The 18,922-nt window shown below is 42.8% G+C and overlaps 1 protein-coding gene and 2 non-coding genes across 3 annotated transcripts; 1 reads left to right on the top strand and 2 right to left on the bottom strand.

The window, feature by feature from the left end:
• Nucleotides 5,626–5,698, bottom strand: TRNAR-UCG. The gene has a single exon. It is a non-coding gene; the product is annotated as a tRNA-Arg (tRNA).
• On the bottom strand, nt 9,342–9,414 carry TRNAR-UCG. The gene has a single exon. It is a non-coding gene; the product is annotated as a tRNA-Arg (tRNA).
• Nucleotides 11,494–13,868, top strand: SEPHS2 (selenophosphate synthetase 2). Its single transcript, XM_018040967.1, has one exon. It carries the CDS (start codon nt 11,794–11,796, stop codon nt 13,144–13,146), a length of 1,353 nt encoding a protein of 450 aa, XP_017896456.1. The 5' UTR covers nt 11,494–11,793; the 3' UTR covers nt 13,147–13,868.

Raw genomic sequence — 18,922 nt, 5'->3', positions numbered from 1 at the left:
GACTGCAGCCTACCAGGCTCCCCTGTCCTTGGGATTCTCCAGGCAAGAACACTGGAGTGGGTTGCTATTTCCTTTTCCAATCCATGAAAGTGAAAAGTGAAAGCGAAGATGCTCAGTTGTATCCGACTCTTAGCGACCCCACGGGCTGCAGCCTACCAGGCTCCTCCATCCATGGGGTTTTCCAGGCAAGAGTACTGGAGTGGGGTGCCATTGCCTTCTCCGATATAAATGCTAGGGTGGTTGAAACTGAGCAGCCCCTGCTCTCTGGAGCTTACAGGTCAGTGGAACAGATAGTCATGGTGTAACCACATGAAAGAAGAAGTACAAATTACACCAAATACTGAGAAGGAAAAGTCCAGAGAACTAAGAGAAAATATAACCAGGGCCACCTAATCTAGTCACTTTTTAACCCAGATGAAGTTATTACAGACATCACAGACTGTGTTTGTGTTTCACTCACTGATAAGAGAATTCTTCACATGAACAATACGCTGAACATTTTGCAAAGAACTTTTCATAGTTGAGATATTCATGTGGTCTGAAGCAAAGAAGATTATACTCATTTAACAAATTAAAACTAAGGTGTAGAGAGGTTATGTAACTTCCTTAAGGCCAGACAACTCACTGAGGGCAAACACAGAGATCAGATAAAACCCAGAGGTCCTTTGCTTCCACATCTATTGCTTCTTCAGTATCTCATTTTTTAAAAATTCCGAAATATAGCCTATTTTCTTCTTTTGAAAATGTTGAAATATATAGTTTATTTACAAAAGCATGGGGAAATATGTGTGCATGGCTTAAAGAAAACCTATGTAACTACTACTCAGTCCAAGGAACAGAATTTAACATAGCCCAAAAGTTCTTTTACATATCCTACGCCAGAAGTAATTCCTATGCTAATCTTTTAACAACTCCTTTGTTAATCATTCATTCTTTTCCCTTTTAAGAGTCTTTATCAAGTATGCATCTCAACAATATTATTGCTTGTTACTAATAAAATATTAATATTTGCTACTAATAAAATATTATTGCTTGTTTATAAATGGTATCCTAGTTTATGTTTTCTTCTATAACTTGCTTCTTCTTTTCAATGTTTTGTTTTTGAGATTATTCATATTGATGATGCCTACACCTCATTTTTAAAGATAAATAATATTCCATTGTGTGGTGACACCACAGCTTGTTTGTGCACTCTTAGGTTAATGAGAAACTTGGATCATTTCAGTGTTTTTCTGTTACAGTTCTTCTTTTTCCTTTTTATAAAAAATTTTTATTTTTACTTTATTTTACTTCACAATACTGTATTGGTTTTGTGATACATTGACATGAATCCGCCACGGGTGTACATGAATTCCCAATCCTGAACCTTCCTCCCACCTCCCACCCCATATCATCTCTCTGGATCATCCCCATGCACCAGCCCCAAGCATCCTGTATTGAACATAGACTGGCGATTCGTTTCTTACATGATAGTATACATGTTTCAATGCCATTCTCCCACATCATCCCATCCTCTCCCTCTCCCTCAGAGTCCAAAAGTCTGTTCCATACACCTGTGTCTCTTTTGCTGTCTCGCATACAGGGTTATCATTACCATCTTTCTAAATTCCATATGTATGTGTTAGTATACTGTATTGGTGTTTTTCTTTCTGGCTTACTTCAGTCTGTATAATCGGCTCCAGTTTCATCCATTTCATTAGAACTGATTCAAATGTATTCTTTTTAATGGCTGAGTAATACTCCATTGTGTATATGTACCACAGCTTTCTTATCCATTCATCTGCTGATGGACATCTAGGTTGTTTCCATGTCCTGGCTATTATAAACAGTGCTGCAATGAACATTGGGGTTCATGTGTCTCTTTCAATTCTGGTTTCCTCGGTGTGTATGCCCAGCAGTAGGGTTGCTGGGTCATAAGGCAGTTCTATTTGCAATTTTTTAAGGAATCTTAAAAAATCTTTTTTAAGGAATTCTTTTTCCTTTGAAAGATGGATACATTTATTTTTATAAAAAACTCTGGACGATGTTACAAGATTTGTGAATTTAAATTTCAGTCCCTACAACCACAATATCAGTACTATATGATAAAAGTTCTATCATTTATTTTGAGTTTACCATCAGCCAGGAACTTTACACACATTTAAAAAATTCAATTCTCTTAACATTCCTATTTGATATGTATTATTATCTTTTAGGCAGTGCAACTGAGGTTCCTAGAGGTTAGACAATTTGTGCTATGCTAAGTCACTTCATTCGTGTCCAATTATTTGTGATTCTGTGGACTGTAGCCCACCAGTCTCCTCTGTCCATGGGATTCTCCATGCCAGAATACTGGAGTGGGTACCATTTCCTCCTCCAGGGGGTCATCCAGGGATCGAACCTGCATTGCCTGTGGCTCCTGCATTGCAGGTGGATTCCTTCCCGCTTGAGCCACAAGTTCAGTTCAGTTCAGTTCAGTTGCTCAGTTGTGTCTGACTCTTTGTGACTCCATGAATCGCAGCACGCCAGGCCTCCCTGTCCGTCACCATCTCCCGGAGTTCACTCAGATTCACGTCCATCAAGTCAGTGTTGCCATCCAGCCATCTCATCCTCGGTCGTCCCCTTCTCCTCCTGCCCCCAATCCCTCCCAGCATCAGAGTCTTTTATAATGACTCAGCTCTTCGCATGCGGTGGCCAAAGTACTGGAGTTTCAGCTTAAGCATCATTTTTTCCAAAGAAATCCCAGGGTTGATCTCCTTCAGAATGGACTGGTTGGATCTCCTTGCAGTCCAAGGGACTCTCAAGAGTCTTCTCCAACACCACAGTTCAAATGCATCAATTCTTCGGTGCTCAGCCTTCTTCACAGTCCAGCTCTCACATCCATACATGACTACTGGAAAAACCATAGCCTTGACTAGACGGACCTTAGTCGGCAAAGTAATGTCTCTGCTTTTGAATATGCTATCTAGGTTGGTCATAACTTTTCTTCCAAGGAGTAAGCATCTTTTAATTTTATGCCTGCAGTCACCATCTGCAGTGATTTTGGAGCCCAAAAAAATAAAGTCTGACACTGTTTCCACTGTTTCCCCATCTATTTGCCATGAAGTGATGGGACTGGATGCCATGATCTTCGTTTTCTGAATGTTGAGCTTTAAGCCAACTTTTTCACTCTCCTCTTTCACTTTCATCAAGAGGCTCTCTAGTTCCTCTTCACTTTCTGCCATAAGGGTGGTGTCATCTGCATAGCTGAGGTTATTGATATTTCTCCTGGCAATCTTGATTCCAGCTTGTGTTTCTTCCAGTCCAGCATTTCTCATGATGTACTCTGCATATAAGTTAAATAAGCAGGGTGACAATATACAGCCTTGAGGTACTCCTTTTCCTATTTGGAACCAGCCTGTTGTTCCATGTCCAGTTCTAACTGTTGCTTCCTGACCTGCATACAGATTTCTCAAGAGACAGGTCAGGTGGTCTGGTATTCCCATCTCTCTCAGAATCTTCCACAGTTTATTGTGATCCACACAGTCAAAGGCTTTGGCATAGTCAATAAAGCAGAAATAGGTGTTTTTCTGGAACTCTCTTGCTTTTTCCATGATCCACTGGATGTTGGCAATTTGATCTCTGGTTCCTCTGCCTTTTCTAAAACCAGCTTGAACATCTGGAAGTTCACAGTTCACGTATTGCTGAAGCCTGGCTTGGAGAATTTTGAACATTACTTTACTAGCATGTAAGATGAATGCAATTGTGAGGTAGTTTGAGCATTCTTTGGCATTGCCTTTCTTTGGGATTGGAATGAAAACTGACCTTTTCCAGGCCTGTGGCCACTGCTGAGTTTTCCAAATTTGCTGGCATATTGAGTGCAGCACTTTCACAGCATCATCTTTCAGGATTTGAAACAGCTCAACTGGAATGCCATCACCTCCACTAGCTTTTTTCGTAGTGATGCTTTCTAAGGCCCACTTAACTTCACATTCCATGATGTCTGGCTCTAGGTGAGTGATCACACCATCGTGATTATCTTGGTCATGACGATTTTTTTGTACAGTTCTTCTGTGTATTCTTGCCACCTCTTCTTAATATCTTCTGCTTCCTTTAGGTCCATACCATTTCTGTCCTTTATTGATCCCATCTTTGCATGAAATGTTCCCTTGGTATCTCTAATTTTCTTGAAGAGATCTCTAGTCTTTCCCATTCTGTTCTTTTCCTCTGTTTCTTTGCATCGATCTCTGAAGAAGGCTTTCGTATCTCTTCTTGCTATTCTTTGGATCTCTGCATTCAGATGCTTATATCTTTCCTTTTCTCCTTTGCTTTTCGCTTCTCTTCTTTTCACAGCTATTTGTAAGGCCTCCCCAGACAGCCATTTTGCTTTTTTGCATTTCTTTTCCATGGGGATGGTCTTGATCCCTGTCTCCTGTACAATGTCATGAACCTCATTCCATAGTTCATCAGGCACTCTATCTATGAGATCTAGACCCTTAAATTTATTTCTTACTTCCACTGTATAATCATAAGGGATTTGAATTAGGTCACACCTGAATGGTCTAGTGGTTTTCCCTACTTTCTTCAATTTAACTCTGAATTTGGTAATAAGGAGGTCATGATCTGAGCCACAGTCAGCTCCTGGTCTTGTTTTTGTTGACTGTATAGAGCTTCTCCATCTTTGGCTGCAAAGAATATAATCAATCTGATTTCGGTGTTGACCATCTGGTGATGTCCATGCATAGAGTCTTCTCTTGCGTTGTTGGAAGAGGGTGTTTGCTATGACCAGTGCATTTTCTTGGCAAAACTCTATTAGTCTTTGCCCTGCTTCATTCCATATTCCAAGGCCAAATTTGCCTGTTACTCCAGGTGTTTCTTGACTTCCTACTTTTGCATTCCAGTCCCCTATAATGAAAAGGACATCTTTTTTGGGTGTTAGTTCTAAAAGGTCTTATAGGTCTTCATAGAACCGTTCAACTTCAGCTTCTTCAGCGTTACTGGTTGGGGCATAGACTTGGATAACTGTGATATTGAATGGTTTGCCTTGGAGATGAACAGAGATCATTCTGTCGTTTTTGAGATTGCATCCAAGTACTGCATTTCGGACTCTTTTGTCGACCGTGATGGCTACTCCATGTCTTCTGAGGGATTCCTGCCTGCAGTAGTAGATATAAGAGTCATCTGAGTTAAATTCACCCATTCCAGTCCATTTTAGTTCTCTGATTCCTAGAATGTCGATGTTCACTCTTGCCATCTCTTGTTTGACCACTTCCAATTTGCCTTGATTCATGGACCTGACATTCCAGGTTCCTATGCAATATTGCTCTTTACAGCATCGGACCTTGTTTCTATCACCAGTCACATCCACAGCTGGGTATTTTTTTTTGCTTTGGCTCCATCCCTTCATTCTATCTGGAGTTATTTCTCCACTGATCTCCAATAACATATTGGGCAGCTACTGACCTGGGGAGTTCCTCTTTCAGTATCCTATCATTTTGCCCTTTCATACTGTTCATGGGGTTCTCAAGGCAAGAATGCTGAAGTGGTTTGCCATTCCCTTCTCCAGTGGACCACATTCTGTCAGACCTCTCCACCGTGACCCGCCCGTCTTGGGTTGCCGCACGGGCATGGCCACCAGGGAAGCCCTCAAAAAGCAACCTGTCCTTGCGACCATGACAGGACTCGAACCTGTAATCTTCTGATCCGAAGTCAGACGCCTTATCCATTAGGCCACATGGCCACAGACAACGACAAGACAGTGATGTTGTAACAAGAAAAAAATGTAATGGAAAGAGCCTGCTGAAGTGTTTTCAGTGTACTGAAAATTTACAGAATGTCTATCTTCCCACAACAACAACAAAATTTTCCAAGTGTATGGAGGAAATTCCCCTGTGGTCCAGGGGTTAAGACTCTGCACTTCCAATGCAAGCAGCATGGGTTCAATCCCTGGTCAAGGTACAAAGACCCTGCTTGCGGCTCGGCAGGGCAGCATGTATTGAGTTGGCCAAGAATTCATTTGGACTTTTCCATAAGATTGTATAGAAATATCCAAACAGACTTTTCGGCCAACTCAATAAAATAAATAAAACAAAAAGTGCACTGAAGCCTAAAGTGTAGTGTTATGATTCTGAATGATTATAACTGGAAATAACTGTAAGTAGCCCCAGCCCCAAGGCTTTTATTGCATATGAAAAACAAATGGGGGGAGTGGGGAGCAACAGACAGGGGTAAGGGATTGAGGTCCAAACTACTGACACTGTGTATAAAATAAGTAAGCTACAGGGTGTATTGTACAGCTCGGGGAAAGTATAGCCAATATTTGATAATAACTTTAAGTTGAATACATCTGTAAGTTTTGAAGCTCTATGCTGTATACCTGAAACTAATATCATATTATAAATCAACTATATGCCTCTGTTTTTCTTTAACATGACGGGCTGGTACCCAGATTATCTTATTCTTTAAAATCCCTCTTTCTTCTCTTTTGTCTGCTCTCCCCACTCCACCTCCAGGTTTCTACCTTGCAGTCTTTGGCCCGAATGGCAAATGTAGTTTAATGAATCTCTCAGTGAAAAAAGAAGAAAAAGATAAAAAGGATGCTTTCGAAAGCTCATGATGCAATCACTAGGATCCACCCAGGTGAATGGTCTGCTCAAAGGCACATGAACTTGTCCTGGCCCAGGGGGTTGGTCACTGGCCAAGGAAAATTCCAGACTTTCTTTGCACTGGCACCAGGGAACATTGGTCCCAGGGAGAAGTGACAGGAAGTAATATGGATACATACTTTCCCCCAAAGAGTCCCTGGGAGTGAGGGAGGAGAGGGTGGGACAAACTGAGAGAGTGATGTTGACATACATGCACTATCACGTTTAAATAGACAGCTAATGGGAGCTGCTGTATAACACAGGGAATTCAGCTGAGTGCTCTGTGATGACCTAGAAGGGTGACAGCAGGGGAAGGAGTGGGAGAGAGACTCCAGAGGGAGCGGATATGTGTACGGGCTGGGCTGTGCTGTGCTAAGTTGCTTCCATCGTGTTTTACTCTTTGTGACCCTATGGACTGTAGCCTGCCAGGCTCCGCTGACCATGGGATTCTCCAGACAGGAATACTGGAGTGGGTTGCCATGCCCTCCTCCAGGGGATCTTTCGGACCCAGAGGTTGAACTCATGTCTCTTTCGTCTACTGCATTGACAGATGTGTTCTTTACCACTAGCGCCACCTGGGAAGCTCAGATATATACATACATGTTGCTGATTCTTGTTGTACAGCGGAAACAGAGACAGCATTCTAAAGCAATTATACTCCAACTAAAACTAAACTTTAAAAAATTACCTTATATACCTATAAAAAGAAAGAGTCTTGTTTTCTTGAGGGGTGTGGTGAGGGTTACTAGTATTTTCAAAGGGCCTGCCAAAATGAGGGGTAGGGCACCAGCCTTCAGGCTAGACAAACTCGGATTTGCAATTCTCACCAGGTTGATTCCTAGCTGGCTGACCCTGTGCAAGACTCTCCTAACCTATCAGGGACCTCAGTTTCTGCATCTGTAAAATGCAGGTAAGAGTGTTGATTCCCTGGGGCTGCTCTGAGGATAAATGAGGAGATAAATAAATGAAAATGCTCAGCACTATCATGAGACTCAGGGGACTTCCCTGGTGACTCAAGCAGTAAAGAATCTGCCTGCAATGCAGGAACTGCAGGTTTGATCCCTGGGTCAGGAAGATCCCCTGGAGGAGGAAATGGTAACCCACTCCAGTATTCTTGCCTGGAGAATCCCATGGACATAGGAGCCTGGTGGGCTATAGTTCAGTCCACGGGATCGCAAAGAATCGGACACGACTGAAGCAACTTAGCATGCATGAACACATCACATGACTCGTGTGCTCAGCAAACTGTATTGTATAAAATAAAGTATTCATTCAAGGAATGTTTTGGCTATTTAAATGCTAGGGTGGATGAAACTGAGCAGCCCCTGCTCTCTGGAGCTTACAGGTCAGTGGAACAGATAGTCATGGTGTAACCACATGAAAGAAGAAGTACAAATTACACCAAATACTGAGAAGGAAAAGTCCAGAGAACTAAGAGAAAATATAACCAGGGCCACCTAATCTAGTCACTTTTTAACCCAGTTGAAGTTATTACAGACATCATACACTGTTTTTGTTTTTCACTCACTGATAAGAGAATTCTTCACGTGAACAATACGCTGAACATTTTGCAAAGAACTTTTCATAGTTGAGATATTCATGTGGTCTGAAGCAGAGATGATGATGCACATTTAACAGAAATTAAAACTAAGGTGTAGAGAGGTTATGTAACTTCCTTAAGGCCAGACAACTCACTGAGGGCAAACACAGAGATCAGATAAAACCCAGAGGTCCTTTGCTTTCACATCTATTGCTTCTTCAGTATCTCATTTTTTAAAAAATTCTGAAATATAGCCTATTTTCTTCTTTTGAAAATGTTGAAATATATAGTTTATTTACAAAAGCATGGGGAAATATGTGTGCATGGCTTAAAGAAAACCTATGTAACTACTACTCAGTCCAAGGAACAGAATTTAACATAGCCCAAAAGTTCTTTTACATATCCTACGCCAGAAGTAATTCCTATGCTAATCTTTTAACAACTCCTTTGTTAATCATTCATTCTTTTACCTTTTAAGAGTCTTTATCAAGTATGCATCTCAACAATATTATTGCTTGTTACTAATAAAATATTAATATTTGCTACTAATAAAATATTATTGCTTGTTTATAAATGGTATCCTAGTTTATGTTTTCTTCTATAACTTGCTTCTTTTCAATGTTTTGTTTTTGAGATTATTCATATTGATGATGCCTACACCTCATTTTTAAAGATAAATAATATTCCATTGTGTGGTGACACCACAGCTTGTTTGTGCACTCTTAGGTTAATGAGAACTTGGATCATTTCAGTGTTTTTCTGTTACAGTTCTTTTTCCTTTGAAAGATGGATACATTTATTTTTATAAAAAACTCTGGACAATGTTACAAGATTTGTGAATTTAAATTTCAGTCCCTACAACCACAATATCAGTACTATATGATAAAAGTTCTATCATTTATTTTGAGTTTACCATCAGCCAGGAACTTTACACACATTTAAAAAATTCAATTCTCTTAACATTTCTATTTGATATGCTTCAGTCGTGTCTTATTCTTTGTGACCCTATGGACTGTAGCCTGCCAGGCTCCTCTGACCATGGGATTCTCCAGACAAGAATACTGGGGTGGGTTACCCTTTCCTCCTCCAAGGGGTCACCCAGGGATCGAACGTGCATTTCCTGTGGCTCCTGCATTGCAGGTGGATTCTTTACCACTTGAGCCACCCGGGAAGCTCTCAAAAAGCAATCCATCCCCTTTTGACTGTGGCAGGACTCGAACCTGCAATCTTCTGATCCGAAGTCAGACGCCTTATCCATTAGGCCACACAGCCACACATTAGACAAGTTAGCTAATCCTTTTAGGAGAGTAATGATGACAGCTTATTCTAAATCTAACATTCTGGTTCCTTCCAGTTCACTCCAGGACTTAATACTGTAGTATGCCTGCAATGCGGGAGACCCAGTTTCGATCCCTGGGTCGGGATGATCCCCTGGAGAAGGAAATGGCAACCCACTCCAGTATTCTTGCCTGGAGAATCCCATGGATGGAGGAGCCTGGTAGGCTATAGTCCATGGGGTCGTAAAGTGTCGGACACAATTGAGCAACTTCACTTCACTTATGCAGTAATAAAAACCAAATGTAATGGTAGACTATAAAGTCTATAAGTATCTACTATATTTTTTTATATTTGTGACTGTGGAAAAACACACATAACAGGGGATTCCTTGGTGATCCAGTGGTTAGGACACTGTGCTTCCATTGTAGGGGGCACAGAGCGATCCCTGGTCAGGGAACTAAGATACCACATGCCTCTCAGAACTCAGCCAAAAAAAAAAAACCCAAAAACACCACACATACACACAACATAAAATTTACCATCTTATCTACTTTTTTAAACCTTTTAAGTTCAGTAGTGTTAAGTACATTCACACTGTTGTACAATCCTCTCCAGACCTCTTACAGCCATTCTTGTATATATCATCTGGGGCACAAGGGCAGGATTTTTCTCTAGGGCATGTCCTTGGGTGGAATCACATGGGTTTGCATATGTCCGACTTTATCAGTTAAGGTCAGGCTCTTTTTCAAAATGTTTGCATCAATTTATACTCCCATAGGCATTAACTTTTGTTTTAAGTATTACATTCAAATGTTAAATTTTATTTTTAAGTTCCTATTCAAAAAGATCAAAAAGACAACACAATGAAAAGAATCTCTGTCCCCTAATCATCTTATTGTCTCCCCACAGATAATCAAAATTACCAGTTTCTGGTGACCACCGTTCCAGAAATATGTTTTTGCATATATTTCCCCCTTTTACAACAACTTGTAATATTCTATACATACTTTTCTGAAGCTTGTTTGTTTCTCTTAACAAACATTATAGGCAATATAATTTGGTGGTCTCTGGAGCAGATTGCATGGATTCATATTCAGCTTCAAGCTAAACTCATGGTGATTTTGATTAGGCCATTTAATCTCTCTGTGTCTTATATTACTTATCTGTAAAATGTGGAACAAATCCTAACTTATAATGTCTTTATGAGAATTAAATTAGTTAACATATGTAGAGCATTTAGAATCCTGCCTATTAGAACTGTAACTATTGTCAGCATAATCATATCAATGCTTTCTCATTCTTTTTTATGGCTGTCTAATAGTCCATTATATGTATGTATCAATTTATTTTAATCATAACTGATAAACATTTAAGTTGTTCAGGTATGTTTATAGCACAGCAATAAATATCATTTCCCACTCACATAGGTGAGTATATCTAAAAGATAAAGTTCTAGAATGGAACTACTGGGTCAAAGGTATTTAGTGCAGCTATCATTTTAAATACACCACACACTCTCATATATATTAACTTAAAGGGATATAAAAAATTTAGACTAGAAGAACCCTAGGTAAAGCTACTTTACTGTTCAGATGAGTCATTGATCCCAAGAGAAAGGAAGTGACTGGCATAGGTTTAGTGGTGGAAATAGCACCAAAACCCTCGCAGGAGTCTGGACTTAAGAGTCCTAAAACACTTTAAAGTTGTTGTTCAGTCGCTGTTCTTAGTTGCTCAGTCATGTCCGACCAAGTCCTCGTTAACATTTCATTATGTTGATGCTGCAGTTTGCTTACATAATGGTAGTAACTTAATATCTAATTTCTCAATATTCGTTCCGATTTTTCTCCTGGGCTATTTTTCTACCCTGGATAGATCATGTGCGCTACCAAGTGACCCTTGGACTAATCTGACCGGCTTGAGGTTGACCAAGTGACCGATCTGCCCTCGTCTTTGAAAATGCTGGACTTGGTAAACTGTCTCTAGGGAATCAGAGTTCCGCCAGCCACTCCTAAGAGATCATTTAAATTACATCAAGGGAAATGAACCAAAGCATTTGCTCAGTAATCTTGCCGAGACCAATTTCGCAAGCTGGTGGTTGATTTGTAGTATATCTTTTAGACCAAAGGAAACCCGCCCCTTAGTGGCGAAGCCGTCATTGGCTGGTACGGCTGTCAATCACCAGCAAGATAAATACGGAGAGGCCGGCGTCCCTTTCCTCCGGACGTCCTGGAGCGCGTGGTGTGCCGGCGGTTGTGCTCCGCGAGTCGTGCCAGAGTCTGCGGTAATGTCGTTACGCCTTACTAACTGGAGTGGAAAATAAAAGGGACCTCTCCTCCTCCATCCTCTTTTCTCCCTCCCTGCCGGGCAGGCGTAATGGCGGAAGTCGCGGCGACTGGTGCCGGCGGAGAGGCTATGGCGGCAGTGGCGGCGGGGGAAGGCTCCTCGGGCACGGTGGGCTTGCCTCTAGGCCGGGGCTTCTCGAGCTACCGGCCCTTCGAGCCCCAGGCGTTGGGTCTCAGCCCGAGCTGGCGGCTCACCGGCTTCTCTGGCATGAAGGGCTGAGGCTGCAAGGTCCCCCAGGAGACGCTGCTCAAACTCCTGGCGGGACTGACGCGACCGGAGGTGCTGCCCGCGCCGGGCCGGGGCCTGGTCGGAGGCCTTGAAGAGACGGCCCAGGAAGCCGGTCTGCCGGTGAGGGCGGAACCCAGCCCTCCCTTCCCCAGCCTGGGCATTGGGATGGACTCCTGCGTCATACCCCTGAGACACGGGGGCCTGTCCTTGGTGCAGACCACCGACTTCTTTTACCCCCTGGTGGAAGATCCCTATATGATGGGGCGCATCGCATGTGCCAACGTGCTGAGTGACCTCTATGCGATGGGCATTACTGAGTGTGATAACATGTTGATGCTACTCAGCGTCAGCCAGAGTATGCCTGAGGAGGAGCGAGAAAAGATAACACCACTCATGATCAAAGGCTTTCGGGATGCTGCCGAAGAAGGAGGGACTGCAGTGACTGGTGGGCAAACGGTGGTAAACCCTTGGATTATCATCGGTGGAGTTGCCACTGTAGTATGTCAACCAAATGAATTCATCTTGCCTGACAGCGCCGTTGTTGGGGATGTGCTCGTGTTAACTAAACCCTTAGGAACCCAGGTTGCCGTCAATGCCCACCAATGGCTGGATAATCCTGAACGATGGAATAAGATAAAGATGGTGGTCTCCAGAGAAGAGGTAGAGCTGGGTTATCAGGAAGCCATGTTCAACATGGCTACCCTCAATAGAATTGCTGCCGGGCTGATGCACACGTTTAATGCCCACGCAGCCACAGATATCACCGGCTTTGGCATTCTGGGTCACTCTCAGAACCTTGCAAAACAACAAAGAAATGAGGTCTCGTTTGTCATTCATAATCTGCCCATCATTGCCAAGATGGCTGCCATCAGCAAGGCCAGCGGGCGCTTCGGTCTCCTGCAAGGAACCTCAGCAGAAACTTCTGGGGGGCTACTGATTTGTCTGCCAAGAGAACAAGCAGCTCGCTTTTGTTCAGAAATCAAATCTTCAAAGTATGGAGAGGGTCATCAAGCCTGGATCGTCGGTATTGTGGAAAAAGGAAACCGGACAGCCCGGATCATTGACAAGCCTCGTGTTATTGAGGTCCTACCTCGTGGGGCCACTGCTACTCTTGCTCCTGAGAACTCCAGTGCCTCCTCTGAGCCTAGCTTGTGAGATGGAACAGCAGAAGGTGTTCGAACTGTACAGCCTTTGTACACAAGCATGGAGCAATCACTAGAGTTTATTTTAGGAAGAAATTTCCAAAGAAGGCTGCCTGCATAGTAGTTCCAGCTGCTCTTCCTAGGTAATTTGAATCAGCCCATCAAAAGCTGCACATTCCAAGGCCAGAAGTAACATTTTGGACTTCCGGGGGGTCGAGGGTATATATTTGGTCCTCTCTTGAGTGGAAAAAGCAGAAAACCCCCTGTTTCCTCTTTCCAAGAGCAAGAGGAGATTACTCAGGTTTGAGATATTTTTCTTGGCACGGGGTTAATTGATTTCTGCACAGGGAGTGAGATTATTTACTAAAATTACACCAAAAATGCAAAATGAAAAAGACTTAGATCAGAAACAAATAAGTTTGGACCAATACTGTTGATAAATTGAAATTGTTATGAGAGATTTAAATGCAATGTCAAATTCTTATTAGATTACTCTGAAACACTGGCTCTTTCCTACTCCGGACAAGAATTGAGCAGCTTGTCCAATGACTGGGAAAGGAGGACCTCCAACCACCTTACTTGGTCTCTGTTAATGACGTCTCTCTCTAAACCCCTTTAAGGACTGGGAGAGGCAGACCAAACCCCAGAGCCGAGGTCTTGGTGGACATTAAGATGTTAAATCTTGTGTTGAAAATTCCTGGTGATTTCATCAATAAAGCAATTTCTAGTGAAATAGTTTTGTTGAAGATTCTTCTGGCGAATGTATCTTTGGAATTATTCATCTTTTACAGTTTTATAAAATGAACCAACATAACATAACATTTGGTGTTGACAGCAAAGGATCATAACAGTCATAAATCCCAAGGCCTAGAGGGTGGGAGAGGAAATGGCAAAGGAAAGGTGTCAGCTGTTCTTGGAAGGTGGGTGTAAGAGGGGTAATTGACTTAGAACAGAGGAGGCCAAAGTATAAATGCCTTCAGAAGGACTTTTCTGGTGGTCCAATAGTTAGATTCCAAACTTCCACTGCAGGGGGCATGGGTTCCATCCCTGGTTGGGGAACTTAGACCCCACATGCTGTGAGGTGTTCGGTTCAATTGCTCAGTCATGTCTGACTCTTTGCAACTCCATGGACTGCAGCGTGCCAGGCTTCCCGGTCCATCACCAACTCCCAGAACTTGCTCAAACTCCTGTGCATCAAGTCGGTGGTGCCATCTAACCATCTCATCCTCTGTCATCCCCTTCTCCCGCCTTCAGTCTTTCCCAGCATCAGGGTCTTTTCCAATGAGTCAGTTCATATCAGGTGGCCAAAGTATTGGACCTTCAGTTTCAGCATCAGTCCTTCCAATGAATAGTCAGCACTCATTTCCTTTAGGATTGATTGGTTTGATCTCCTTGCAGTCCAACACCACAGTTCAAAAGTTGCAAGGTGTGGCCCCCCTAAAAAAATGCCTTCAGAGTTGGGGATAGGCTCCAAATACACCAAGGAAGATGGGGTCAAAGATAACTGGTTAAAAGTTTATGCATAGGGTAATTAATCTTCACAGTTTTCAAACTTCTCCCCGCACCGTGTCATACAGCCACATGACTGCCTCTCACCTCTGTAGGTAAAGGACAGTTTGGTCTCTGGAAAATGTGAATTTAAAAAATACTATAAAAAGGCAATCAGCAGAGCAGAGGACAGGGAGCCTCACCAAAAGCAAGAGTAAAGACAAAAACGAGATTGTCCAGCCCGCTCTCTCAGCTTCGGTGTTAGAAACACTGGGAAGCTTATATTGCCCCTGCCTGGCACAGGTGGAAGGTACTTCTCTGGAGAAAATAAATCTGCCGAGGGGAGAAAAACCTATAAATACAAACATTTAGGGAGCCCCCAGTGAAAATCCCTGTACTAGGAAGCCTCCCAGTTGGAAAGCTTCACTTACAAACATTCTTTTTAATGCCTCATTGTCAAATAGGAGCAGTAAAGGATCACCAGACATTTGAGGCAAGTTCCAACTGGAAAGAAGTCAAAGCAAACAAACAAAAAAAAAGACTTAAAAAAAAGACTATACAGGGAGCAAAAGAAAAAAAAGGAATAAAAGAAGAAAAAGCAGCCATTGAAAGATAATAAGAGAGCAAAGACCTTAGAATATAAAAATACAGCTAAAAATCTTTAAATTGAGTAGTTTTTGTTGTCATTAGCTTCCCTGGTGGCTCAGATTGTAAAGCGTCTGCCTGCAATGCGGGAGACCCAGGTTCGATCCCTGGGTTGGGAAGATCTGGAGAAGGAAACGGCAGCCCACTCCAGTACTCTTGCCTGGAGAATCCCACGGACGGAGGAGCCTGGTAGGCTACAGTCCATGGGGTCGCAAAGAGTCGGACACGACTGAGCGACTTCACTATCACTATATGAGACATAAGGGATCTTAGTTCCCTTATCAGGGATTGGAAGCTTGGAGTCTTAACCACTGGACCACCAGGAAAGTCCTCAGTAGAAGATTTAGAAGGTAAAGCTGACATTTATCAGAAAGGAGAACAAAAAGATGCACAATGAAGGGGGAAAACAGGAAAATCAGAGATGGGCCAGGAGGTTTAACAAATAAGAATTCCAGAAAGAGGTAATAAAACGTGTGAAAGGAAGAAAACAAAGAATTACACAAGAAAATTTTCTGAAATTTAAAAGTTGTGTCTGTTAACATGCCTTTTGAGTTGGAGTGGTTAAAGGCCTACATTCATTTTATTATTAACTATTGTTAAAATACCACAGATTAAAAGACCATAGTAAAAACAATAGCAAATGCTTATATAATACTCTTTGCCAGGCACTGTTCTAAGTGCTGTTATATGTATTAACTTCTGTAAACTTCCAACAACCCCGTTTTGCAAATGAAGAAGCTGAGGTGCAAGGAGATTGAGAAATTTGGTCAAGGTTGCACTGGCAATCTACTAACTAAACAGCCTGGTTCCAAAGTCCATGCTTCCAATCATGGTGAGCTCCTAAAGCTTCTGGGAGGAGAGGAGATCACAAAGGTTTGGTATCAGACTTCTCAGCAGTGAACTGGAAGCTAAAAGACAATGAGAAAGTGCTTCCAAAATTCTGAGGGTAAGTGATTTTCTCTGTGTAATTCTATAGCCACGTTTTTTTTTTTTTTTCCCAAACAAATAGCCTAAGGATATTTTTAGACATGCAAGGTATTGAAGTGTTTTCATTGCATTCACTCTTTCTTAAGAAACTGCTCGAAGATGTGCTCCAGCAAAACAAGGGAGCAAATGGAGAAAGAGGAAAAACAGGGGGTCCAGGAAATGTAACCCAGCACAGGTGAAAGGTGAAGGGAGCTCTCAAGGTAAGAGCTGTCCACCAGGCACGGAGAAGAACCAGCTCACGCTGGAACAGAAGCTTGGAAGGCTTCTAGGAAAAGGAAAATGGAACTGATAGAGTATTGATATGTTTAATTGTGTGGAAAATTGTATTGGAAGGTAATCGGAAGATGTAAAAAGAATTAGTGATAATTACATAGGAAATTGGGGCTTCTCCAGTGGCTCAGCAGTAAAGAATCCATCTGCAATGCAGACAACTCAGGTTCAATCCCTGGCTTGGGAAGATCGCCTGGAGAAGGATATGGCAACTCACTCCAGTACTGTTGCCTAGAGAGTCCCATGGACAGAGGTGCCCATCAGGCTGCAGTCCATGGCGTCGCAAAAGAGTCAGGCTCAACTGAGCAACTAAATGACAGCAACAACATAGAAAATTAGCAAATTAAAAAAAACTGAGGCAGTTATCAACTCTAGCCAAAAATAAACAAAATGTAATCTAACAACAATAAATAGATAAATTCAATCAGGTTTTCTCAGAGCTCAAAGCTCTCAAATTACTTTCCACAAAACCCCTGCTTCATCTCAAGGGACTTCATCTCACTGCACACTCACTGCCTTTCTCACTGAACTCTATCTAGCCCATTAGCCTTTCTATGACTTCCCTGGTGGCTCAGACAGTGAAGCGTCTGCCTACAATGCAGGAAACCCGGGTTCAATCCCTGGGTCAGGAAGATCTCCTGGAGAAGGGAATGGCAACCCACTCCAGTATTCTTGCCTCCCCCGCTCCCCAAAAAAGGGGCTCAAAGAAGTATTTGGGCTTCCCTGGTGGCTCAGATGGTAAAGCGCCTGCCTTCAATGTGGGAGACCTGGATTCGATCCCTGGGCCAGGAAAATCCCCTGGAGAAGGAAATGGCAACCCACTCCAGTACTCGTGCCTGGAAAATCTCGTGGACGGATGAGCCTGGTAGGCTATAGTCCATGTGATTGCAAAGAGTTGGACATGACTGAGTTACTTCTCTCAAACAAATCGAGATCCTTTGTTCTCCATCTCTCTATACAACTGGCTAACTTTGAGTCCTAGCTCAGTTAGAATAAAACCTCTTCATAAAAGCCCTCTCTGACCTCAGCCAATACCAAGCAACTCTCCAACTCATCATCCTACTTATTACTTTTGGCATGTCTGCGTGCTCAGTTGCTTCAGTCATGTCCAGCTCTTTGCCACCCAATGGACTGTAGCCCACCAGACTCCTTAGTCCATGGGATTCTCCCAGGAAGAACACTGGGGTGGGTTGCCATTCCTTCTTTCAGGGGATCTTCCTGACCCAGGGATCAAAATCGTGTCTTCTGCATTGCAGGCAGATTCTTTACTGCTGAGTCACCAGGGAAGCCCTTTCTTGGCTTCTTAGATATTTTGTTTTCTTTTTATTTGGCCATGCCGGGTCTTAGTTTGAGGTATGTGAGATCTAGTTAACCAACCAGGGATCAAACTCAGTGCCCCTGCATTTGGAGTTCGGAGTCTCCTCCACTGGATTATCAGGAAAGTTCCTTCTTAGTTTACTTTTTAATTGTCCCTTTCTGCAAGTGTGTAAGCTCCAAGATGGCAAAGGACGTTCTATATCCCCACCACCTGTAACAGTGTCTGGCCCACAGTTAATCCTCAGGATATACTGAATCAATGAGTGAGTGAGTGAGACACACTAGGACTCCGGCACCCTCTGTTTTCACACTTTCCTTGCTCTTAGTGTCTCCTAGTGGTGGAAGTTGGTACCACCAATCTCTCAAGACAACGCTTTGGATAAGAAATTTGGGCCTTGGTTCTGCTTACCAATGAACACAACTCTCTAACTGGTTTATTTTCTTGCTTGGGCTGGACAGTAGAAAAGGGCAGGAAAACGATCGGATGCTTCCCTGGCCTGGGTCCTCTTAGTTAACCTAGGAAGGGTTAGGGGGTTGGAAGCAAGGTAGGCATCCAACTATTCCTTGAAGAGGGCCTGGGCAGCAAAGTGGAAGTAGCAGGTAATGGGAGGTGACAGGCCTGAGGTGGAAATCAGAACAGAATCACAGGTATAAACAAAGGTGTAACAAAGGTGAAGGAGGATGTCCCTGGTGGTCCAGTGGTTAAGAATCCTCCTGCCAATGCAGGGGACACGGGTTCGATCCCTGGTCTGGGAAGATTTCACATGCCACAGGGCAACTAAGCCCATGGGACACAACTACTGAGCCTGCATACCCTAGAGCCCGTGCTCCACAACTAGAGAAACCACAGCAATGAGAAGCCCGCACCCTCCAACTGGAGAATAGCCCCTGATCACTGCAACTGGAGAAAGCCTGAGGGTAGCAATGAAGACCCAGCACAGCCAAAAATAAATAATAATAAAGAAAAAGCAAAAAAAGTTTTTCTTAAAAGGTGATGGAGAGAAAGAAAGAGAAAGAAAAAGGGAGCTAAAGAAAGAAAAGAAAAAGGAGAGGACATTGAAAGTAGAGAGAGAGGAAGATGA

The sequence above is a fragment of the Capra hircus genome, chromosome 25 (assembly GCF_001704415.2).
Source record: "Capra hircus breed San Clemente chromosome 25, ASM170441v1, whole genome shotgun sequence".
In the NCBI taxonomy this organism is placed as follows: Eukaryota; Metazoa; Chordata; class Mammalia; order Artiodactyla; family Bovidae; genus Capra; species Capra hircus.
The sequence above is the reverse complement of the archived record's forward strand: the minus strand, read 5'-3'. Positions and strand labels throughout refer to the sequence as shown.